General features: G+C 51.4%; 1 protein-coding gene across 1 annotated transcript; it reads left to right on the top strand.

Moving 5' to 3' along the window:
* The first annotated feature begins 7277 nt into the window (after positions 1-7277).
* Positions 7278-23308, top strand: MEOX1 (mesenchyme homeobox 1). Its single transcript, XM_069481486.1, has 3 exons — positions 7278-7746; positions 21718-21890; positions 23186-23308. The coding sequence occupies exons 1-3, from the start codon at positions 7278-7280 to the stop codon at positions 23306-23308; spliced, it is 765 nt and encodes a 254-aa protein (XP_069337587.1).
* The last annotated feature ends 1822 nt before the right edge of the window (positions 23309-25130 follow it).

Genomic DNA, 25130 nt, shown 5'->3' with positions numbered 1-25130 from the left:
GCCCAGATGACGGGGGCCCCACCGTATGGGTGAGCAGATGCACACAGTAGCATCACTAAAAGCATTTGTCATGGACACACATGTGTGCTCGTGCTCTGAGCCTATCTGTAATGGATTTGGTGTGATGCGTGGCCTGCATGCACGGGCTCTATGTAGGCACCGTCAGGGTCCAGGGAGGAGAGGTGCACACGTGTACGTGTGTTTACATGTGTGTACCCCTGCGTCCTGCCTCTCTGGGGCTTGGTGGAGGCCCCCTGCTCTCTATTCCCTGAATGTTTTACTTCTCCATGACACAGAGTCCTTCTAGGCTGCTGCTGTCCTCAGCGAACATTGCCCCTGCCTTTCTCCTTGGCCAAGCATGCCTTAGGGGAGATGGTTTATTTCTTCAATTAAAAGAAGAAAGACCCTGGGAGGCTGCACACTTGAAATTCCCGCATTTTAAAAAGCTCTGACATTCAAGAAACCATAAACCTCACAGTGGTGTCTCAGCTGCCCCTGGGCTCGTCCCGCCCTGAACGAAGGGGTTCACCTGCTCCGGGACTTGCGTGGCCCCTCTCCCGAGGCTAGGAGATCTGACTTTTCCCCTCTGTGACCAGAGAGACCCTGAGCGTTGTTTGCATGTGTAATCATGTGTTAGTCTTTCATTTCCTCCAGGTCTCTTTCTGCCTCGGTGTGGTATTCAGGAAGGAGGCTATGAAGCAGAAAACTGAGATTCTAGCACCCCGTCCCTGGCGGTGTGACCTTGCACAAGGTCCCTGACCTCTCTGGGCCTCAGAAGTCTCCATGGCAAAATGAAGCTGGTGCGCTCTACGATGATCTAAAGTTCCTTCCTGCTCTGATGCTGTGAGATCTGAGGCCCTTGGATAAGTAGAACCTTGTACAGTGAGTAGAGAAGGAGTTGGCATTACCCCATTTTACAGACAAGCTGAAGGTCATTAAGGTTAAGCGACACCCCCCAACACACACACTGCATTTTCCACAGCACCACCCTGAAACACACCAAGGTGAAGAGAACAGTGAGGAACACAGTCGGGCACACGCTCACCACTCCCTGCTGAGATCCTCGCTTAGAACACCCCAAACAGCCAGGAGAGGGTCGATGAGAACCTGCACACAGCCCTACACAGTAATTACTGGTGTTCACAGTGACACCCTAAGGCATTACATTCCCCTGAAATGCCTTCAGAATCATCAAAGAGAGATTAAGCCATGCCTAGTGTAATTGCTCTTTGAAATACCTTCTATTTTATTCTCCTGCTTGGAAAATTGATAACCTATGGATTTTCAATTAACTTTAAGTTACAAAGAATATTCAGTTTACTCAAGTATCCCATCCATTTACGGTTCCCTTTTAGGAGGAGTTTATTATCCATCGCAGGCTGTGTTCCCCAAGGAGGCTGGCGTTTTTATGGGATGACAGAGTTTGGGGCTGGAAAAACCCTCGATCTGCAACAGGAGGCCCTGGCTCCAGCCCTTTCTAGGACTGTGACTTTGGCAGGTCACCAGCCTCTGGAGCCTCGGTGTTCTCACCAGTAAAAGAATGGATTCGTGCCAGCTCCGCTCCCTCAGGGTCATTGCCAGAATCAAGTAGATGATGGATGTGTTTGTAAATGTCATGTCTATGCAAATGAGAGCCGCTCAGGAAGCACTTGAGAACGGCTTGGTGAGACCCCTGGCTCAGCCAGCAAAACCGCTACTCGGGCAAAGAGCGCTCACATTACAGGCTTCCTGGCCCCATAGTGTCCCCATAGCGACCTGTGCGGCCATGGGCAAATCACTGGGCCTCCCTCAGCCTCAGCTTCCTCGTCGGTAGGAGACTTGGACAAGATCAGAGATCGAAAATCGGCATTCCAAGAACCAGTTGTGCTCCCAGGCTGTCTTTAATGGACCGGCAGTGTTTTAAATTCATCGCCAACATTTAAAAATTGAAAGATTGCCTATAAAAAATCTAGAATTATGGCCTTTCTTGAAAAATGGAAAAATCTGGTAAAACTAGGCCCCTGTTCTTGCGAGGCAGAATTGGCCAGTGCCAAGCAGCTGCTGGGCCCCTGTCCCTCCCATCGCAGGCATCCCGGCATCTCTGTCCCAGCTGACATGGGGAGCTTGTGTCTGCTTGCCTGGCCGCATGGGTTCTGACCCCTAAACTGAGGGATTGCTACAGCAATCACCTTGAACCATCACAGCTTCCCCAGGGACGCTGGCCTTCCTCCTGGGGGAGGGAGAGCGAGCTGGGACCTGCCCAGGGCCACCCTTGCCACCTGGCCTGGGCTGGGGAGGGGCACATTTCTTCAGCAGCTCCCAGGCTGGTGGGCAAAGAGCTCTGGGGGAGACTCTGCATCCCACCCCCAGCCTCACAGCCAGAGCCCGTAACTCACAGCTGTGGTTACCCGCATGCTGATTTCTGTTTTAAAAAATACTGCTGGGTAAACAGTGAGGGAAACCCGAGCTGTTCCCACACCACATAAATCCCCAGTTTGCTGTCCTATCTGGTTAGCTGGTTTCCCCAAATAATGGCGCTGCTGCCTTGAAAGCAAGGGGCTGAAAAAGCCAGGAGGCCCCGGGAAGTGGGCGGCCAGGAGTCTCCCAGGCTGGCTCCAGGCCCAGGCCTGGTGGCCTCACTCCCTCTCTCTTTCAGCACTTCCTGCCCAGGGGCGCGCACCTCTGTCCTTGGGCCACCTGGGCCACCTTCCTCCTTCCTCTGCTTGTCTCTCTCAACAGGCCTCTCCTCGTGAACCCTGGGCCCCTCCAGCCAAGGGCAACCCCCCACACACACACCATACTTCCCCCAGGAAGGCTCCCTTCAAAGTTTCCTTCCAGAGCCTTCTGTCAAAGTGCGATATCCTGGCTCAAAATGGAAGGCCGGAGACTTCCCCATCCTAAAGATGAGTTTAGCGTTAGGTTATGGGTGCCAGATTTAGGGGGGGAAAAGACAAAAAAGGACCCCCTAGCTAAATTTGAATTTCAGATAAACAATGAATAATTATTTTGGCCTAAGTATGTCCCTATTATTTTATGGAATATACATAACTGGGCTCCCTGTGTTTTGTCTGGCAGCCCTACCTTGGCGTCTTTCCCTGAGAACAGGTTCTGACGGGGAAGGAGGGGGGAGGGTTATTGGGGCCACCAAGGTGCTGATAGGTGACATCTCCCAACCTCCCTCATCTACTATATGAGTAGAGGCTGATGGTGTCTTCTTGTCCCCTCCTAGGTGGTGTATAAATATTTCACAGGGACCTTCTGGAATTGTCCTAAGGCAAAAATCTCAGGTATCACCATCCTCATCACCCAGATGTTACCACTGTGTGCCAAGAGCCTTCACAGATCCCCTCATTTCTCTCAGCAACCCAGCAAGAGGAAGGTGACAGGAAGATGTTTAGCCCCATTTTACTGATGAGGAAACTGAGGCTCAAGTGATAACGTGAGTTGCTCAAAGCCTTTCAGCTTATTAACAACAGAGCTGGGATTTGAACCCACACGCTCCTGACTCCCAAGGCTGTGATCTTGACCTTGCATTATGTCGCCACAGCAGGCATTTGGGGGCCAGGATGGCCCATCTTAGCCCTCTACCGAGAGGTGACCCTCCCCGTGGTTCAGCGTGGCACAATGTTCCTGAGGCGCATCACCCTTTATCGTCAGCCGGCTCTTTCCTCAGACGTCAGCTCGTTCATCCCCACAGCTGCCAGGGCAGCCCGGTTCCGTCAACTCCATTTTGCCAGTGAGAAAACTGAGGCTCAGAGAAGGGGTGTGACCTGCCCGGGACCACACAGCCAGTGAAAGGCAAGGCCACAGCTTGAACCCCCACCTTCTGCCTCCAAGTTCAGGGCCCCACCCTGACACCCTGGCTCTCCAGAAGCTGGTCTGCCCCGCCAAGGACACGCCTACTCGCTGTGCACAACGCAGGAAATTCCAAAAGTTCCTGGGAGTGGCTCAGGTGTGGCTGAGCTGAAAGTCCTCCTCAGGGCCCCGGGGACCTCCTCCTGAGTCACGCCTTCCTCTTCCTCCCTGGGCTACCCCCACCAACAGCCAGAAACGGGGTCCCCTTCCTTCCTGACAACGCAGCTCCCCTGGGCCACTGGGCTTTTCTCTGCCCTCAGCCCTTCCCTCCGCCTCTGTCACAGGCCTGGGGCCCTTGACAGGGAAGCGCTGACTTTGAGGAGGTTAAAGGTGCCGGTGTCCAGCCTTCATCTAACAAATGGGTTGCGTGAGGGGAGGGACTGTTGTTGTTTTTTCCTGGCCTCAGAACAGGGGCCTGTCAGGAAGATGTAGAGGCCCACAGGCCCCCCGGCCGTGCCCCGCAGGGTGGCTGACAGACGCCAGCAGCTGCTGGGGGCGCCGGGGTGCCAGGGCCCTGCGTTCCCAGGGCAGAGCACCCCACCACGCCCCCTCCCTGTGCCCCTCCTGACCTCCCGCCCACCCCACCGTGACCCAGGGTCCACCCCTTCCAGGGGCAAAGGGCCTCCCTGGGATGGGGTCCCAGGGCCAGATGCAGAGGCGGAGCGGGAATCCGGTTACAGGCCGGGCCCTGGGGAAGGTTTTGCTGGGGGAACTGACAGGCCAGCTCTTCCCCCTGGCCCTAAGTGGGTTCCTTCCAGGGCCCCCACAGCACAGAGCATCCCCCAGGACCTATGAGGCTGTTTCTCTAGAATTTCCTCAGTGCTCCCCGTCCCCAGTTCCCCCCTTTGGAATCATCACGGTTGAGAGACATAGAGGCCCTGGGAAGGGGCCGCGTTTATCTGTCACCTGCCCTGCCCAGCACATACAGGATTTCACTGAAAATTCACAACATCTGTGGCATGGCCATTCTGATGCAGCCGGGCCAGGCTGCCTGGGTTTGAATCATAGGTCCTCCACTCCCCTGCTGTGTGGCCTTGGACAAGTTACACAGTCTCTCTGTGCATCAGAGTCCTCTTCTGAAAAACGGCGCCCATGAGACTAGCACTTGCCCCAGCAAGCTTTTGTGGGGCCCCCCGGGGTAATGTGCACAAGGTGCAAAGACCAGTGGATGGATGTGAGCCCTGACCATCTTCCCGGGTGAGGAAACAGAGGCTCAGAGAGGCCAGGTGACTAGTCCCAGTCACACAGCTAGGAAGTGGCAGGCCTAGGATTTGAACTCAGGCTTGTCTGACCCCAAACTCCCACATCCCTTCCTCTACCTCTTGTCTGCTCCAGATGGAAGGAACAACAGGACGCAAAGAGGGCACCTCCTGGCTCTGCCATTTCTTAGCCCCGTGGTGCTGAGCCGCCTGCTCATGTGCCTGAGCCTCGGTCCCCTCACCTGCAAAACACGCATATAATTCTCACTGTACGCACAACAGCAGAGGCGCAAGGCTCGGAAAAGAATTGCACGTGCAACAGCTAAGGCCAGGACAAAGCAGAGAGGTGAGTCTCGTTTGTGCCTATGACCCCATCTTCTCGACTGGCCTGCGACACCCTGGCCCCGTGCTCCAGAAGAGGGCACGTCTTTTCATGAAGAGTGTGTGCACACCCCATCGTGGACAGCTTTTCCTGCCCCCCACCGGGACATATATGTGACTAGAGTTTCCAGGTTAAAGGCAAGTCGTATCTTCTATTCCACACCCCCAGGGCTCCCTTGCTCCCTTCCTAAGTCTGCCAGCTTGGAGCATCTCCCTTCCCCCGGGGCCCTGATTCCAGGCAGCAGGGGTAAGACCCGTGGGCCCCTCCTCAGGGAACCTGGTGTCTTTGGAACCAGCCAGCAGAGACACTGCTGTTAAGGTCCACGCCTGCTTCTGCCCTGATGCTGCTGCTCTGGGCAGTGGGTGGGAGAGCAGTTCTGGCCCCCGTGTGCGACCTCACATTACCTTACCCCGAGAAATTACATTACCCCTCCAGAGAGAGCAGCAGGGCACGGCCATGCCGTGGACTGACTGACCAGCTGAGACGGCCACTTGGGCTGGCTGTCCCGTGATGTGCACCCACCAGAAAGACGCGTGGGACTGTTTGCCAAAAAGCCTCCTTTGGGGAATGAGGAGCCCCCATTCCTACCTCCATGCCAAGGAATCCACGGACGGACACCTCAGCCTCTAGGGGTCGAGAAAGGGAAGCAGGTGGGTAGAGGTTAGGGGGGCAGGGAGCAGGTGGGGGTGAGACCTGCAGAAACTTCAAGGACCTTATTTAAGAGCCTTGCTGTTGCTGTGGAGAAAAAAATGACTTGAAACCTCTCTAGAGAAGAGTGTGGCTAATTGGCATGTAAGTTGGAGGTTAAAGAGCGGAAGGAAGAATCCGATTGTTTTTTTAAGTTACTGAGAAAGTGGGAATGTCACTTTGGGCAGGGGGAAATTCTTTTTTTCTAGAGTGTGCCTTTCTTTATACGACAGACCATAGTGGGCCGCTGAGACTTGCAAAAAAGATTTCTTTTAATCCACCTTCCTTTTCTGCAGGCAGCAGTAGAAGGGCCTTTAAATCAAATGCAATCACCAAGCTTGTCTCTTGCGCTTATTCCCCACTTCACTCCCTGGAATTTGGCATTTGATGGATCCTGGATCTGACTTAAGGCTTTTTCGAAATCCAGGACTTGGGGAATTTTGTTAACAGTGCAATAAAAAATAACTTCATAGTGTTACAGGAGGCACATTAAAGGCGGTGCGTGCATGAGTGTGTGTGTGTGTGTGTGTGTGTGCGCGCGTGTTGCTCTCTCCTTAAAATAAAAAAAAATTCAGACAATGTTTCTTTAAAAGTCTCCATCTGCAAATCCCATTAGATGTGCATATAAGGTTTCTGATGATTAATAGTTGCCTGCTAGGGTTTTGGTTGGAGGGGATCTTGTGTGTTCGGGTTAACCCCTCCCTCTCCTCTCTCACATTTCACTTCAGAAATTTGTCACTCTCTCCCCACCGCAGGATTTAAAAGTGTGTCTCAGCAGCCCTGGTCCAGCCCTCTGCAGGGATTTGCTCCAGGGTCCGAGTTGAGCTCCTCATCAGCTGGTGCGTCTGGGCTGGGACAGTGAAAATGTTTAGTGTCATCGGCGGCAAATACCCATACAAGGGACCCCAGTAGGCAGGCCGGTGTGCTGGAGGGGCAGGGGGCGAGGAGCGAAGCCCGACACAGGTGTGTGCACGCGCACAGGGGTAGCTGGCCACATGTGTGCACGCTCTAAGGAGAGACTTTAGTTTTGGTTTTTGTTTTGGTTTCTGGGGTGAACTTTCTGTTGAACATTTTTCCCTCCTATTTACATTTTTTTTTTCATTTTTAAAATTTTGAATATAAAAAGTGAAAAGAGTGAGCTCTTTGAAAGGACGGAGGCGAGCAGGGGACACCAGATGGATCCCGCGGTCAGCAGCTGCATGAGGAGCCCCCAGCCCCCGGCCCCCGTCTGGGGCTGCCTTCGAAACCCCCACTCCGAAGGCAATGGGGCCTCAGGGCTACCCCACTACCCGCCAACCCCGTTCTCCTTCCACCAGAAACCAGACTTCCCAGCCACAGCAACGGCAGCGTACCCTGACTTCTCGGCCTCCTGCCTGGCGGCCACCCCGCACAGCCTGCCCCGGGAGGAGCGCCTCTTCACCGAGCAGCACCCCGCCTTCCCACAGCCCCCCGACTGGCACTTCCCTATCTCAGAGGCCCGGCGCAGGCCCAACTCAGGCCCACCTGGGGGCTCCAGAGAGATGGGGACCAGCAGCCCGGGCCTGGTGGATGCCACCGGAGGCCCAGGCGAGGACTACGGGGTGCTTGGGAGCACTGCCAATGAGACAGAGAAGAAATCATCCAGACGGAAAAAGGAGAGTTCAGGTAGGTGGCTGAGGAGCAGCTGACCATTCCTTTACTGTGTGACCTTGGGGAGGTTGCTCACCCTCTCTGAGCTTAGGAGGCCTGACCATGAATTTCGAACAATACTGTCTAACCTACCTAAATTCAGGAGACTAGACCAGTTCCCTTTGGGGTGTCTTCCACTCAGAGTTCTAGGATTCTCTGGTGATGCAGGCTACACCTGTGTCCCCAGTACTCCTGGGCCCCAGGAGGGATGTGCCAGCAAGACAATGAAACAGGATCAGCAAAGATTTGCAGGACATGTGGGGTGGAACCGCTGGGTGCTAGGGAGGGGCTTTGCTGAACCCAGGCTGCCTCTCAGTCCTACTCCTCCCCACCGTGCTCCAGCCAGCTCCGCACATCCCAGAGCCACAGGGCTCGCTCGCCAGGGGCATCACCTGAGACCAGGCTTAGAGGATTAGGACTGAGCCTGGGACCCTGAGTGCCACCCAGAGCCAGGAGCCTACGTCTCCAGGATCCTAGAGGCAGAGAAGCCGGCCTAGGGCTGGGATGGGACAGGCAAGGAGCGAGGGGGAGATGGAGGGCTGGGATTTGGGGCAGACTGCCCACCAAGTATCACTCTGCGGAGCCGGGCCATGCCCCAGCCAAGGGGACGGCTTGGCATGCTAAGGTCTGGCTGGCACCCAGGGAAGGTATCCCTGCCAGGAGCCCTCCTGAGGGATGGCCGGCCTTGGGGAGAGTCTGGGAGGCAGGTGGCCGAGGGCTAGCGCTGGGCAGAGCCCTTCTCCTCCCCGTGGTGGGGACCTGTTGTTTCCTCCTGTCCCCACAGGGCCCTCCCTGGCTTCTCTCACTGCCCGTTCATGTTTTGTCTGGTTCCTTGTCCCCACCTTGCCCAGAACAAGGCAGTGCCCGAGCCTCCCTCCTCAGGGCCCCACTTTCCTGCCTGGCAGAACCTGTAGAGGCCCTTCCCATGGGGCTGACCAGGGCCGGCCAGGAAAGGGGGTACCAGCCAACAAACAGAATGCTGTGCTTTGCTTTACAAAGTGCTCTCCACTTAGGACAGATTTCCCGGGTATCTGCTCTTTGCTGAGCCCCAGGAACGCTGCGATGAATAAGGGGATCTCACCCCAAAAGAGCTCAAACTGAGAGGAAGAGGCCGCAGAGTCCTGTCGGCCTGGGGCGTGCTCTGGTGGGGAGGTTCGAGGTGCTGCAGGATACAGACGTTAGCTCTTTCGAGCCCTACAGGTTTGGAGGTGGGGACAGCAGATTTTATTAGTATCTCGATTCTATCCGTGTGGAAAAGGAGAGGCTGAAAGTTCGAGGGGAGTACTGCAAAAGTGGGATCCAAATAGAGTGGGCAACTCATCTCAGTTTGCCTTGCCCGGGACTTTTCTGGTTTAGCATTGAAAATCCTGTGTCCCGGGAGAGCCCAGTCCTGGGCAAACCAGGAGAGTTGGTCACCTTAGATGTGAGCTCAGACCCGGGACTTCAGACCCCAAACCCCATACCTCTCGGTAGATTTCAATTACAGTCCTCACGTTGAAATGGTATTTGGTCTCCATGCGTGATAATAACCACAGCTGCCCTCCCGGCTGCTAATAGAAGAGCCCTTTAACTCCCAGTGGTTAAATCCTCAGCAGGAAAATTGACTATTCCTACCCCTGGTTGGAGATTTGCCAAGAATGAGAACGAGGAGGAACTCTCAGCGACTTGGCTGTGGGCTGTGTTCAAGAGCCCGTGGCGTCTGTCACTGTGACTCCTCCATCTCTGCCCACATCTCCCGTGGCTGCATCCAGCCGCTTTCCAGGGATCCCAGAGCCAAGGGCACTGGGGAGGGAGGAGCAAAGCCAACAGCCTGCTGGGCTCAGGCGAAATCTTTCCTTATTCCAAGTTGCAGGAAAACCTAAATGTCTTTCCTTTTGGCGAGTGGCGGATGGCACTGCACTGTGGAGCCCAGCACACACGCCAAGCAGCTGACCACCCCAAGAGCACAGGGACACCCTCTGCTGAATGCCCGCACCCTTCATGGGGTCAGCCTCTGTGGGGGGAGGCACCCAACCAGGAGGGGCCCTGGGCTCTCCCTCGGGGTCCCTCAGGAGCAGCAGCAGCAGCGCACGAGGCAGGGCACAGCAAGCCGCCTTTCCTTCATTCACCTGTGGTTCCAGACCCACTCTCTGGAAATCATTATTGCCCGGTTGCTTGAGTTTCTGCTTGGAAATTAGCTGAAGGGGAAGAAGGCAGGAAAGATCAGCTGCATAAGAGCCTAAAGAACGGAGAAAGTGAGTAGCAAGGCTGGGTACCTACTCCAGGAATCTGGAATTCAGCTCAGAAAAGACACACCCACGGAGAGCCCCCCCTACCCTGCCAGTCCTGAGTCACTGGACTCTATCTAAAATTTTGGTATTTTGGCCAGGAAAGGTGGCTTACACCTGTAATCCTAGCACTCTGGGAGGCCAAGGCGGGAGGATAACTTGAGGTCAGGAGTTCAAGACCAGCCTGAGCAAGAGCAAGACCCCGTTTTGGTGCATGCCTGTAGTCCCAACTACTCGGAAGGCTGAGGCAGGAGGATCACTTGACCCCAGGAGTTTGAGTTTGCTCTGAGCTAGGCTGACACCATGGCACTCTAGCCCAGGTGACGGAGCAAGACTCTGTCTCAAAAAAAAATTTTTTTTGATACTTGGTTCATCATCAATTTTTTGCATTAATTTTGATTTTTTAAGACATTGCCTTCAAATAGTATTTATCTTGATTACTGAAGGTTTGAGTAACTCACCCCAGTCCCAGCTGAGCTATGTCTGCAAGGTTAAGCAGCGTTGATCAGAAATGTGTCTGCCATGGTACTTCACAGTTGGACAGAGAGACTGCAGAATCAGCACTGCAACTTCCTGGCTGCGTGACTTTGGGGAAGTTCTTAATTTCTTGAAGCCTCTGTTTCCCCAGCTGTAAAATGGGGATAATAGCAATAGCACCCTCTATATGGAGTCCCTGTGGAGGTTAAATGCAGTGACCCGTGAGATTAACACTGTGCCTGTCACATAGTAAGAGTTCAATAAACAGTAGTTGTGAATGGTATTAGGCCCCTATTTCCTGAACCAGCCTTCAGAACATAGGGTCTGACAAATATTTCTATATTTATGGGGACAGTGGAATTGAATATTTCAAATATGCTGTCTCAGAAACTCCTGCGTCTGGTGTATAAGACTTGGAAACTTCTTGCAATTATTTTGATCCTAAAATCCAGTTGTCATCAATTAGGAGCTTGGAGCTCACAGATCTGCTGGAGCAGTCGTGGGGTGAGTTGTGCCTGGAAAATGTGCCCCATGCTGGGTGGCGGAGGAGGCTCCAGGAACTGAAAGTCTGTTACAAGAGGAACATCCCCAACTGCTTCCTCTTCCTCCAGGTGGAAGCTGGAGCTGATTTGCTCAAACAGTGATCAAGAAAGTGGGGTCCCTGACCCTCCCCGACCCTGGAGACCTGTGCACAATGTTATCTTAGAGAACCACTCCCGGCCCCAGACCAATGGGAGTTAAAGACCTCTGCTGGCAGGGACAGCTGCGAGGCCACTGTTGTTTTACCCCAAACTGTTGTCTTTAATTTATGAGAATGAGGGATTTCGCGGTGACTTCCTGATGGAGTTCAAGGGAAGGTTTTGTGCGATCAGCGGCTGCAGGTGAGTCGCTCGCCTGCCTGGGACGCGGCAGTGCTGGGACTCACACTGCCCTGTCCGCGCTGATGTCCTCGCTCTGCGGAGACTCGTCTTTAATCAGACTCGATTTGTCCCATCCTCCTTCAACTGCAACACGTGTGTTCCCCAGGGCTCATCTGGCCGAATCTCTCCCCTGCAAGATCTGATCTCCACCTGCCCCCGCCCGACCATAAACTCTCAAATTCGCCTGAGGTTTAAAACTCTCCGCAAATGAGCCCCTCTGTCGCCCTCCACTCCCCCTGCCACACACATCCTGCGTTTTCTTCCTCCGCCTCCTTAGTCTGGCCTGTGTCCTAGCCCTCAGCTCCCGTCCCTTCCCCCACCTTCTGCCTGTTAAAGTCCTACTTATTTTAACACCCAGCTCAAAAGCCACCCCTTCCAAGAACATTTTCTTTCTTTTTTAAAAGATTTATGACTACACTTGTGCATTGCATCTACCAGTGAAAACTACAGTTAAGACTTTTCAGATAATAGTATCTGTTAGAACCTATGCTGATTTTCTAACTTCAGCTTGCAACTTCATAAAGGAACTCTGAGATTTCTTACCGCGGGACATCTTATATTTAAAATCTCTCTCTCTCTCTCTTTTTTTTTTTTTTTTTTGTGTGTGTGTGCTGGTAAAAAACACATAAAATTTAACATCGGAACCCTTTTTAAGTGATACAGTACAGTAGAATCAACTATATATACATTGCTGTGCAACAGATTTCTAGAAGTTTTTCATCTTGCAGAACTGAAACTCTACATGCATTGAACAACTCCCCTTTTCTCTTTCCCCCACCAGTGCCTGGCAACCACCATTCTATTTTCTGTTTCGAGTTGGCTATTTTAGATACCTCATATAAGTGAAATCATACAGTATTTGCCTTTTGTGACCAGCTTATTTCATGTAGCAAAATATCCTCAAGTTTCACCCATGTTGTAGCATATGACAGGATTTCCTTCCTTTTTAAGGCTGAATAATATTCCCGTGTGTGTGTGTGTGTGTGTGTGTGTGTGTAGAAAGAGAGCATATTTTATTTATTCATCTGTTGATAAGCATTTAGGTTGCTTCCACCTCTTGGCAATTATGAATAGTGCTGCAATGTACATGAGTGTGCAAATATCTCTTTGAGATTGTATTTTTAATTCTTTTGGATATATATCCAGAAGTGGAATTGCTAGATCATACGGTAATCCTAGTTTTAATTTTCTGAGGAAGCTTCATGCTGTTTTGCATAGCAGCTGCACCATTTTACATTCCCACCATCATTGCACAAAAGTTCCAATTTCTCCAAATCCTTACCAACATTTGTTACTTTCTGGTTTTTTGATGGTGACCATCAAAAATGTGATATCTCATTGTGGTTCTAACTTGCATTTCCCTAATTATTAGTGATGTTGAGTATCTTTTCATGTGCTTTCCACTTGTATATTTTCTTTGGAGAAATGTCTATTCAAGTCCTTTCCCCCTTTTTAATTGGATTCTTTGGGTTTTTTTGTTGTTAAGTTATAGTTCTGCATATATTCTGGATGTTAACCCCACATCAGATGTAAGGTTTGCGAATATTTTCTCCCATTCCATAGGTTGCTTTTCTACTGTGTTGATTATTTCCTATGCATGGTGAAAGTTTTTAAGTTTGATGTAGTCTCATTTATCTAATTTTGCATTTGTTGCCTGTGCTTCCAAAGTCACATCCAAGCAATCATTGCCAGATCCAATGTCATGAAGGTTTCCACTATTCTTTCTTCTAAGAGTTTTATATTTTTAGGTCTTACTTGTAGGTCTTTAATCCATTTTGAGTGCATTTTTGTACACGGTGTAAGGTAAAAGTCCACCTTCATTCTTTTGCATGTGGCTCTCCAGTTTTCTCAGTGCCATTTATTAAGAGACTGTCCTTTCTGATTATGCAGGCTTGGCTACTTTGTCAAAGATCATTTGACCATATACGTTGAGGATTTTTCTCTGGCCTCTCTGTTCTGTTCCATTGGTCTATGTCTGCCTTTATTCCAGTACCATAATGTTTTGATTATTGCAGCTTTATAATATATTTTCAAATTAGAAAATAATGAAGCCTCCAGTTCTGTTTTTCTTTCTCAAGATTGTTGGCTATTTGAGGTTCTTTGACATTCCATATGAATTTTAGGATTTTTTTTTTATTTCTGCCCAAAAAAAGTCATTGAGATTTTGATAGGGATTGCATTGAATCTGTAGATTACTGTGGGTTGTCATACAGTCACTCTAATAATATTAAATCTTCCAATCCATGAACACAAATTCTTTCCATTTAGTTGTGTTGTCTTTAATTTTTTTCAGCAAAGTTTTATAGTGTCCAGTATACACGCCTTTTGCCTCCTTGGTTAATTTATTATTATTTTATTCCTTTTGATGCTATTGTAAATGGGATTTTTTTCTTAATTTCGCTTTTGGCTTATTCCTTGTTAGTGTATAGAAATGTAACTGATTTTTGTGTGTTGTTTTGTATACTGCAACTTTGCTGAATTCATTTATTAGCTCTACAGGTTTTTGTGTGTGTGTAATCTTTAGGCTTTTGTACATACGAGATCATATCATCTGCTAATAGAGACAATTTTACTTCTTCCTTTCATATTTGGATGCCTTTTATTCTTTTTCTTGCCTAATTGCTCTGGCTAGGACTTCTAGTACTATGTTGAATAAATGTGGCCAGAGTAGGCGTCCGTGCCTTCTTCCTGATCTTAGAGGGAAAGCTTTCAATTTTTCACCATTGAGTATGATGTTAGTTGTGGGCTTTTCACATATGACCTTTATTATTCTGAGATAATTTCCTTCTACTACTACTTTGTTGAGTGTCTGAGAATCCTTTCTGGCCCTCCCTCCCCACACACATGGAGTGTGCCTTGTTTATACCTTGTTTAGTAGCATCGAAGCACGGTTGGCCTTGCATCCAGCACTGTAGATACATAGGGCTGCCTCTCCACCCAAAATTGAAGTGCGTGAAGGACCAGAATGATATCCGATCCATCTGTGCAGTCTCCCGGCACCTAGTAAAGCATTTGCACACAGAAGCCCATTCAATGTCTGGTCAACGGCCTCAACTGCAGCCTGGTATTTATTCATTCATTTTCTTACCTTCTCTCTGAGAGCAGCTCCACTGCCTGGCATGAGGGTTTCCACCCCGTGTCATATGCTTCTGTGAAATGCATTAGGACTTGCACAGTCTCACTTATGAGAAAGATATTCAGAGAGCCAGACTTCAGTCATAAAACAAGCCCAGGCACAGAGTGAGTGCTGGGGTCAGAAAGACACATAAACACTCACATGCAGGCTGGGCTGACTCTGCAGGAATCCTCCACTGGGTGCTGGGGTCAGCTCCTAAGTACCAGGCCACCACAGCTGGGAGGCAAGTGGAGCCGCTGTGGCTGGTCAGTAAGAGGGACCCACCGTGGCCAGGCAGTTAAGGGGTACTGCCATGGCTGGACAGCTAGAGTGGCAGCTGTCACATGGGTGTGTGGCTGTGTTCTCCACTCTAAAGGGTACCTTGTTCTAAGCACAGAAGTCCCTACAGCAGTGGCACCCAACCTTTTTGGCACCAGGGACTGGTTTCATGGAAGACGATTTTTCCACGGATGGAGTGGGGGTGGTTTCGGAATGAGTCAAGTGCATTACATTAATTGTGCAGTCAAACCTCTCTGCTAATGATAATCTGTATTTGCAGCCTCACTACTTCTCAGTCCTCAGTGGTAAGCACCGGTGATGGGGAGTTGGGAGGTGTCTTGGCTGCCACGACAGAATACCACAGGCTGGGTGCCTCAAACAACAGAAGTTTATTTTCTCACAGTTCTGGGGGCTAGAAATCTATGACCAAGGTGTTGGCAGATTTGGTTTCTGCTAAGGTCTCTCGCCTTGGCTTGCAGACGGGCTGCCTTTTGTTTTGCCCTCGTGTGGTCTTCGCTCTGTGCACCAAGTCTTTCCCTGGTATCTCTCTGCGTGTCTTAATCTCTTCTTACAAGGACACTGGGCAGATTGGGTTGGGGCCCACCGTAACAGCCTCAGTTTAACTTAGTCACCTCTAAAGGCCCCATCTCCAAACACATCCTGAGATCCTGGGGTTAGGGCTTCCACATAGGAATTGGGGAGGAGGACACCGTTTAGCCCAAAACTGAAAGTATGGGATAGGGACAAGGTTCAAGCCTTGGCACAAATGCTCCGGTTGAAAACCCCTTTGGTGAAGGCGGAACCTCAGACAAGGCCCTGACCTCGGAGCTTTCCTAGCCCTGGGTCCCAGGGGCCACAAGAGCTTTTCCACTGGGGACAGGGCATTGTTTCTGGCTACAAGCAGATCCCTGAGTTCTTAACTTACACCAACAAGTAGAGATTTTAAAGGTGGAGACACTTTTAGGAAGGAATGGCTAAAGAAGAGGGCTGTGTGACAGAGGAAGGAAGGAAAGAGGTGAAGGCAAGGGTGAGAACGAAAGAAATGGGCAGCCCCAGCAGCATGCTTTTCTATTTCTTCTTGTTCCCTGCTTTCTTTGCACAGTGACATAAAGGAACAGTGTGAGTTGTGGGTCTGGGTCTTGAAGCCCACACTTCCTTTGGTGACAGCTGAGGGTGACATCTGGAACTTATAAATACAAACAAAGCCCAGCACTGCCCACAGCCCTGGCCCCTCTTGAAGTCTGCTGCTGCCTCCTTTTTCTGTCACCACTGCCCACCCTCACTGCCCCATCCTGCCTGGGACTCTCAGCAAAGATCACTCTAGCACCAGGCATTCCCATTCCAGAAGAATCTGCTTTTCTTCCCAGAAAACATCTGCTGAATTCTCTGGCCCCACCACTGGGCTCCTCAGTGAGGCTGGGAGCCTGCCCATGTCCCTTCAGGCACCTACAGGAGAGGGAGAGGGCCTGGACACTGGGTGGAGCGGGGCCCAGTGAGAAAGTCAGGCCAACCCCGGCAAGCCAGGGAGGCCCCAGATGTCAACATCCACTTGGTCTTGAGCCGCCTTCATCCAGGTCTGGTCTATTTTGATGAGCTTTGATCCCTCCTTCTGAAGTTGAAAGTGGCAGAACTTACCAGGACATCAAAGTATCTACATTGTGACAGCCCAGGAAGCCACAGATACCATTTTCGGAGGATTTGCCAAGGTCTCACCTAGTGATGTCGTGCTCCAAATATTCTCCTCCTCTCCCCTCCCTGGGGAATCCCAGGGAGACACATCTGGACCCAGACACTGTCCCTGGAGTGGGCACAGCCTCCATGCTTATCAACTCCCCAGGGCAGTGTGACATGTGGCTATAGGCCTAGACTGGTCCCAGAGGCCTTGGAAGCCATCTAGTCTCTGGGTCTTAATTTCCTCATCTGTTCTATGGGTTAACGTGTACCTTACACATTAATCAATTCATTGATTAATTAAATCTCACAGAACATTAGGAGGATGTACTGGGAAGCAGCCTAATAGTGTGGCAATAGCTTCCTATGAGGAACTGTGGGTTCTAGGCCCAATTCTGCTACTAACTTGCTGTGTGTCCTTACCTTGTCTAGGCTCAACTTAAAATGAAATGGTGACATTAGATCATCTCTACATCCCTTCCAGCTCTACTTTCTATGATTCTGTAGTATATACAAGTCCAGAAAAAGTTGATCTCTGGGTGAAAGAAATCCACTGTCAACTGCAAAGTGCTATTTGCATATGGGGCACAGGGCTTTCTATCTGGTCTGGGGCGGAAAGTTATGTAAAATGGTGCTGCAAGAGTTGGGAAGTAGAGTACAGGACTCCAAAAGGCATGTTCCTCTGGGTCTGTCTGAACCTCCCTGTGGATCTGATAAAGCTGTCTGCTAACTTTAGGAAGGCCTGCCAAATGTGACAGCTATTTATGAAACAATTTGCCTTGGATGGTGTAAAAGCTCGTGGTGGAAACCACAATCACACACACATCCTGTTTGCATTTCTCTGGGCACCGTAGCCTGTTCCCCCACAGCCTTGCTCCAGCTGAGGGTCGTGCAGGGGCTGGGGCGGATGGCTTACCCTTAACCACAGGGGCAGCCAGCTGAGCGCCAGCATCCTCCCTTGGCAGTTCTAGAAGAGGCACCTGCTGTCCCTGAGAGAGAGGAGCAGGACCAGGAAGACAACTGGATTGTCATTCTGATCACATCTACTGACTATGTCCAGAATCATGGCCCCCCTGGAAGGCTGAAGCAATAGTGGCTGATAGTGGCCAGAGACACAGGTCCATGAAGAGATGTGGAAGAGGAGTGCAGAGGGAAAATAGCCGAAAGCCAGATGTTTAAAAGGCTTCCTTTTCACAGGGTCTGGATCCTTAAGGAGCCTCGTGTTTAAGCTCCGCCCATGACACCATCTCCAACAGAATCTCTTCTGATGGTTCCTTCAAACAGAGCCTCAGCTGCATGCCTGGCACTGTGCTAGGTGTTAACAGGCCTCCCACCTCATTTTACCTTCTCAGCAGCCTTATGAGCACAGTGGGTGTATGCAAAGGAAGAAACTGAGGCTCAGAGAACTTAAGGGACTTGCCCCAGGTGAGAAAGCGCATCCCTGGAGCCAGCACCTCCAGGGCCCAGACACCTCTGCAGATAAAACTCCCCTCCACTCAGCTCCAGGCAGGGACAGAGAAATGCCTGGCACAGCCCTGATATTTAGGCTGTGGGAAGCTGGGGAGGGCTTTGGGACAGAGCATACAGCAAGACCTCAGATGAGACGGAAGAGAGGGACGAGGAGCCAGGACAAGAATACCTGAAGTTGGGAGGACCTGAGAGTTCATCAAGGTCAGGTGTTCTCAGCAGAAGAGGGAACAGGGAGAGGAGGTATCAGTCAGGGCTTATGTACCGGGAAAGAACTCCGACGCCAGCTCCCTGGGACCAATCCCATACTTCTACACAGGGGAAACTGAGGCCCAGATGGGAGACAGGGGCTCCCCAAAGATGCACTCTCCTGGGACCAAACCATCTTGGGGGACAGGAGTTACTTTCATGTGGCAGTGTGCTCAGGAACTGAACCCCTCGGCCAGAGATGGTGTGGAAGTGCTCAGGGTTCTCTTTTTCTATCCTGATGAAAGTGTCACCATCTTTCATACTGTTGCAGAACAAAGAACCGTAACTTCCACCTCAGCATTCATAGTTCGCTCCCCGTACTGTTGGTCCTTTTATCATTTCTAACCGTGGTGGAAGTTTATCCCACTCTGGGAAGTTAACAAGAGACAAGTGTCTTCCCAGAGCCAATATCCTGCCCACCATTAGTAGGTGTTGCCCCAAGGGTCACTCAAAGGGTTAGCTGAGATGCTTGGGTCCCAACCTAGGCTGCTTCTTCCCATTTCCTCTTCTGGAAATAGGCACTGAAGCCCCAGAGCCGAAATCAGGACAGCAAGAGACAGGAGAGGAGAGGTGGATATGAAGATGAGAAGATGGAGAATCTGACGCCAAGGTAGAGAGCCTCTGCTCTAGTCAGATGGATCTATCTGGGTTCAAATCTCCCTTCTGCTGCCTAAAAGCTACCAGGCACACCAAGCAAGTTCCTGGGCCTGAAGCTGCTTCCTCTATATAACAGAGGATGGTTTAGCAAATATTTAGCAAGTACTTACTTTGTGCCAGGTACAGAAGCAGCTACCGGCTAGATGCACGAGTGAGAAAAAATCATCTGTCCCTGGAGAAAGAGCTATTAATCAAATTATCGCACAAATCCACACAACAGTCCTAAAGGGGATAATAGTAGTATCTACTCATGGGCGTGCTTTGTGGTCAGGATTAAGAAGTGGATGCGTCTAAGCACATAGAAGCCTTCAAGTGCCAGCTGTTTCCATCCCAGCCCTCCAGACGGCATCTGGTGAAGTTGAAGAATTGGAAGAATACTTTATATTTGCCCAGCACTTTTGGGTTTTAAAAGCATTTTCACACACATTAGATCGTCCAGTATTCCCAATAATCCTGGGAGGTAGGTGCTTTATTTTCCCCAATTTTTTTTTTTTCCTGAGACAGAGTCTCACTCTGTTGCCCTGGCTAGAGTGTGTGGCGTCAGCCTAGCTCACAGTAACCTCAAACTCCTGGGCTCAAGTGATCCTTCTGCTTCAGCCTTCCGAGTAGCTGAGACTACAGGCATGTGCCACCATGCTCGGCTAATTTTTTCTATATATATTTTTAGTTGTCCTGCTAATTTTTTTCTATTTTTTAGTAGAGATGGGGGTCTCACTCTTGCTCAGGCTGGTCTCGAACTCCTGACCTTGAGTGATCCTCCAGCCTCAGCCTCCCAGAGTGCTAGGATTACAGGCGTGAGCCACCGCCCCTGGCCTATTTTCCCCAATTTCTTGATGAGGGGAGTGAAGCCCAGAAAGGCCGAGTGACTTTCCCATAGTCTCCAGCAAGGAGATTGGGGATCCAGACTTCAGCGCGAGTCTCTGGGCTGTCCACTGCCCGCAGCCGCGAACAGGAAGGGCTGGGAACCCGAGCCCTGGGACAGGAGGCGGTTAGGAGCCGCAGCCCGGATTTCCTGCGCACTCGGCCCGCGGGCCGGGGTGGAGTCCAAGAAGGCGGTTCGCCCGCGGGACAGCCGCCAGGAGGGGGCGCGGCGATGGCCGCGGCCAAGGCCGGAGGGCTCCTCGAGGACCCTGGCCCGGGCTACGCGTCCTTCCCTCCGGCCCACGCTCCTGCTTCCGGAGGGGTCTGGGCCTGCCTTCCCCGGCCAGGAGCCAGGGGCTGCCGGCCAAGCAGCCCGCGCCGGGGATCGCCCCCTGCCCTGCTCCCCGGGCGCCCCGCAGGCGGCCAATCCGGGCCCGGGGGCTGCGACCCGCCCCCACCCGGGCACCCGGGCTGCGCGGAGCCCCTCGGGTCCCTGGGGCGCAGCGGCCACTCGCATTGCAGCCCCCTGCACGTCGTCCCCTCTCGGGGCCGTGGGGGCGGAGGACGGGGAAGCGGAGACGCAAAGAGCTGGAGCGGGGAACCAGCCAGGCTCAAAATTCCAAGTCGGATCGCGGCCCCCCGCCCCGCGCCGCAACTTGCCTGCCGAGCTGACCGCGTGGGCAGCTTCTCTGCCTCACACCACCCGGCCTGAACCCTCCGCGCAGCCCTCCGGGTCAGTTTAGATCCGGCCTCTGAGAACAGAGGACCGCTCCCGCCAGCAGGGTGAGGCTGGGGTCTTTCAGAGAGCACAGGGTGGGGCGCAGCTTTCAGGAAAGCGCCTCACCCAGAACCATGGTTTCCACGTCTGCAAAAGGACAAGCAACTGAAAGACTTCTAAGTGTTAGAGCCCCGCACAATGGCTCTTGTAGCCATTCACTGGCCACGTGGCTCGCATTGTTAGTTAATTATTCCGGTGTGTTGTCTCTGTCCATGCACCACTGATTAAAGTGAAAGCAGAACAGCCTCTTACCCTGCTCGAGAGAGAACGGTTATTATGTTTATACAGTAGTTTACAGTTTGTAAGCCCTTCCTACAATTATTTCATTTGAACAGTGTGTGAGTCAAACTGCCTGAATTTGATTCCTGCCTCCACCGCGCACAGGCTGATGAACTTGGACAATTTGCTGAACTCCTCTGTGTTAGTTTTCTGGTCTATAAGACGGGGCTAATACTAGAACCACCTGGTTGGGCTATTGTGAGGATTAAGAGGCTAGTACACGCCAGGTGCTTGGTCTGTTCCCCTGACCCCGTTGGCAGTTATGGCTGAGCCCTTGCTGTCTGAGACAGAGCCTCCTTCACAGGGGTCCGGGTGGCTTTCCAGACTTGGCCCTCTGGGGCAGGGCCTGAGATCCGGCATGTCTGAACAGCTCCCTGGTGACACTGAGGCTGCTGGCACCTGGGCACCCTTTGAGTGAGGTCTTAGAGCAGTGGTTTGTAAACTTGACTGTGCTCCAGAATCATCTGGAAGGTTTGTTAAAACAGATTGCTGAGCCCCATCCGTAAAGTTTCTGATTTAATAGGTCTGGGGTGAAGCCCAAGGATTTGCAATTCTAACAAGTTCTCAGGTGATGCTGAGGCTGTGGGTGGCGGACCATACTTTGAGAATTTGTCTTAGGACATCTCACCTTCAAGCTCACAGCCACTAATAACGTCATGCTCAGGGGTAGAAACCATTAGACAGCCAAGAGAGCTTTGGGAATAAAAGAAAGTTAGGGGGAAGCAGCTGAGTTTGGGAGCCAAGAGACCTTCCCAATTCTTAGAGCAGTAGGACACTGGAAGGAATGAGGGGACAGTGTAGCTTCTTTCTCAGCATCCCTTAAAGTGAGAGTGACTGGGAAAGGCTGCCTGGTTGCTTCAGGATGAAAGAAAGGGAACCAAGGCTCCTTCAGCCCATGGCTTCCTGGGTGGGGTCCTCTCTCCGCAGACAACCAGGAGAACCGAGGGAAGCCGGAGGGCGGCAGCAAGGCCCGCAAGGAGAGGACGGCCTTCACCAAGGAGCAGCTGCGGGAGCTGGAGGCCGAGTTTGCCCACCACAACTACCTGACCCGGCTCCGCAGATATGAGATCGCCGTAAACCTGGACCTCTCCGAGCGGCAGGTGCAGCCGGCAACCCCTCCTCTGCTCTGCTGTCCCACCCTCTCCCTGGACCCTCACCCTCTTCTCCTTCCTCCACCCAGTCCAATGGTTCCCAACTGTGGCTGCACCTGAGAATGGCCTGGGAGGTTTGAATAACACCGATGTCTGGGCTCCACCCCTAGAGATGGTTTTCATTGGCCTGGGATGGGATCCCCACATCAGAATTTTTCACAGGTCCCCTAGGTCAGAGGTCCCCAGCCTATGATGAGCTGTATAACTATTTCATTATATATTACAGTGTAATAATAATAGAAATAAAGTGCACAATAAATGTAATCATCCCGAAATCATCCCAAAACCATCCCCCACCTCCCTGGTCCATGGAAAAATTGTCTTCCGTGAAAATAGTCCCTGGTGGCAAAAAGGTTGGGGACCCCCTGCCCTAGGTGATTCTCATCGCAACTGGGGTTGGAACCTTTGATGTGGTTATTCCCAAACTTGATTGCGTTGGAATCACTGAGCCACTTGTTCAAAACACAGGTTCCGGAGCTCCGGGAGGGTGATTTTGCAGTAATAATGGGTGGGACTGAGACTCTGCATTTCTCATAAATTCACCAGGTGATTTGGGTTTACAGCTGGTTCCTGGGCACACTTTGAGAAAAACTGCCCTGGTCCTTTGTTTTGGGCTTTTCCTCAGTGCATCCCACCCACACCTATGCTCTGATGTGGAATAATAGTAGTAATAATAATAATATTTGATAGCAGCATTCGGTTGATATAGCACTCTGCCAGAGTGCCATGTTTTGAATCAGAAGAGTCAGATTCAAATCCTGCCTCAACCACTTCCTAGCCCTGGGCCTCCGGGTCTCCATCTGTAAAATGGGGTCATAATTCCAGCCTGCAGGTAATACCGAAGCTCAGATGAGGAAATGTGCTGACCAGAGCTATCTAACCTAAAAAGTGTGTAATAATTGTGCCTAAGGATGAGGCTCCCAGACCCTTGGGGAATGGAGGCTGGAGGAAGGGGTGTAGGCATGGGGGGCAGGGCATGTGAAAGGGGGTGGGGCCAATGCTTTTCAGAACCTGTTTCCAGGTCTGTCTGGGGCTTATATGGAGACACTAGACAGACCTCTGGGCAGATTGGTGTGTCCTCCCTTTGGTCTCAGTCCCTGGGGCCTTTTGGGGAGTGGAGAACGGCAAGTGAGGGTTCCAAGCTGGGGTCCCTGGAGTTGTACCCTGGCCAGCGTGAGCATAGATGTGGGGTGGGGGGTCACAGCAGCCCTGGAGTGACCAGGCTCCCTTGCTTCTTCCCTCAGGTCAAAGTGTGGTTCCAGAACCGAAGGATGAAGTGGAAGCGCGTGAAGGGGGGTCAACCCATCTCCCCCCATGGGCAGGATCCCGAGGATGGGGACTCTGCAGCCTCTCCGAGTTCAGAGTGACATTCTCCATGGAGAATACAAAAGATGGAGACTGAGTCCCCTATCCAACTACCTTTACCCCCATCCCGCCTTCACCTTCTTCCAACTCATCCCAGGGCAGCCTCTCCACATCTTGCATTGACTGACTGTTGGATACGAAGCTGCCCAGTGTTTCCCAGAAAGTTCTGTCCAGCATTCCTCTGTCTTAGCAGCCCCCTCCCAGGGCCTTTGCTTCCCACACTCTTGTGGAATCACACAGCCATCCTACCAGACGGGACAAGCCTGGAAATAGCTCCAGGGACACTGCTTCTCAGGGTCTCTTGGCTGCCACCCACACCTCCTCCTGCCACCTTCCTCCTACAAGCCAGGCTTCCTCCAGGGCTGGACACCACCTGGCCTGCTGGGAGAGGGACCTTGGAACCAGCTAGTGACTCATGAAATCAAATGCTCCAGAAGAAAGGAAATGACTGAGACACACACAACCTGGCCCACCTTTCCTCTCTGGGCTCGACATCTGGGCCCCTGGTCATCCCCGAACCCCGGGGAAAATCAGTATGAGGAGGGTTAAGGCCAGCACCTCAGCTGCTGCGAGTCAGGAACCCAACCCTGTCTCCAAATTTGTTTGCTAAGTGGGCAAATTTCTGAGGATTGCCTGGGAGAAGACAAAAAAAATAGCCTGTGTAGGTCTCTGTGTCCTCATATAGGCCCATCCACATTGGCTTGACTGGGTGGATGAAAGTCAACCCAGGACGGCATCTGCTGCTTCAGAATCAATTTAGGGTTACAGCTGGAACTGTTGAGCAGTGCTCCAGAGAAGAAGAGCAGCTTATTCCTTTTAATCCACGATTTCTGGATTGAAAACCTCTCCAGCTGCTTACATTGCTGAGCAGAGAGCTGGAAAGCGGCCTCTGCATTGTGGGAGTGGGAGAGGATATGACGGCTGCTGGGTGAGGCCCCAGAGCTGTGGAACCCTGGAGGGGACAGCTCTCCAGCTGCAGTGTCCTGTGACTGCAGAAGGGGACAAGAAAACAGTCCCTCTTCCTCCACAGGATGCATTTGAGCCCCTCCTATGTGTTCCATAAATGCTGTTACTGTGAGAGGAACTGCTAGGTTTATGTGTGTGGACTGCTCAGACTTCAGCCAGGTCTTCCCAGGGTGCCACTTGAGGACTGATGGCCAAATAGCCTGGGGCGACTGAAGTCCTGGAAAGAGATAAACCCCCCTCCCCTGTGCTATCTCCCCATACCAGCTGGTGTTGCAGAGGGAGGTTAGCAAGAGTTTGGATCTGTTGTATGTAGATGTCATCGTTCACGTGTAAAAATAACCCCACCTCCCCACGCCAGAAAGGACAAACACTATGGAAAATGATTGCCAAAAGAGATGGCTGGTTAGAGCATGTATGATTTTTCTAAACCATACGTCATATATTTTCTTAAGATTACATCAAGCTAACTGTGCAAGGTCAATTCACTTTGTAAGAAAACTCTTGGAGAAATAAAATCAAGAAAAAAAAAAGCAAAGTACCCAGGCCTTTTTCTTTACAGAGAGCTAAGAACCACTGCTCTTGTGTGCAGCCTTCTGACTCTCATCTGATCATCACCCAGACAATGTCTAGAAGCAACAGGGCAAAGGGAAGAAAGCATCTAGACCAAGGTATACCCCTTAGATTCTTTAAAATGTGGGTGCAAAAGTAATCATTGCAAAAGAACCCTTTTATCTCATGCAAATGCATTGTCTTCATTGCCCACTGTACAAGTGTGGCTCTCAGTTTCCCTAATCTATGACCTATCAAATAGTTACTGTTCTGTAAACAAAAGATGGTAAAATATACATAAAAGTTATC

This window comes from Eulemur rufifrons, chromosome 9 (genome assembly GCF_041146395.1).
Source record: "Eulemur rufifrons isolate Redbay chromosome 9, OSU_ERuf_1, whole genome shotgun sequence".
Lineage (NCBI taxonomy): Eukaryota > Metazoa > Chordata > Mammalia > Primates > Lemuridae > Eulemur > Eulemur rufifrons.
Note: the sequence above shows the minus strand (reverse complement) of the source record. Positions and strands in the feature narration are given on the sequence as shown.

Bases quoted from the DNA above. Each gene is read 5' to 3' on its own strand.
- MEOX1 (XM_069481486.1), top strand. From the start codon at position 7,278: ATGGATCCCGCGGTCAGCAGCTGCATGAGGAGCCCCCAGCCCCCGGCC. The intron at 7,747-21,717 runs GTAGGTGGCTGA...CTCTCTCCGCAG, and splicing joins ACGGAAAAAGGAGAGTTCAG to ACAACCAGGAGAACCGAGGG. The intron at 21,891-23,185 runs GTGCAGCCGGCA...TTCTTCCCTCAG, and splicing joins TGGACCTCTCCGAGCGGCAG to GTCAAAGTGTGGTTCCAGAA.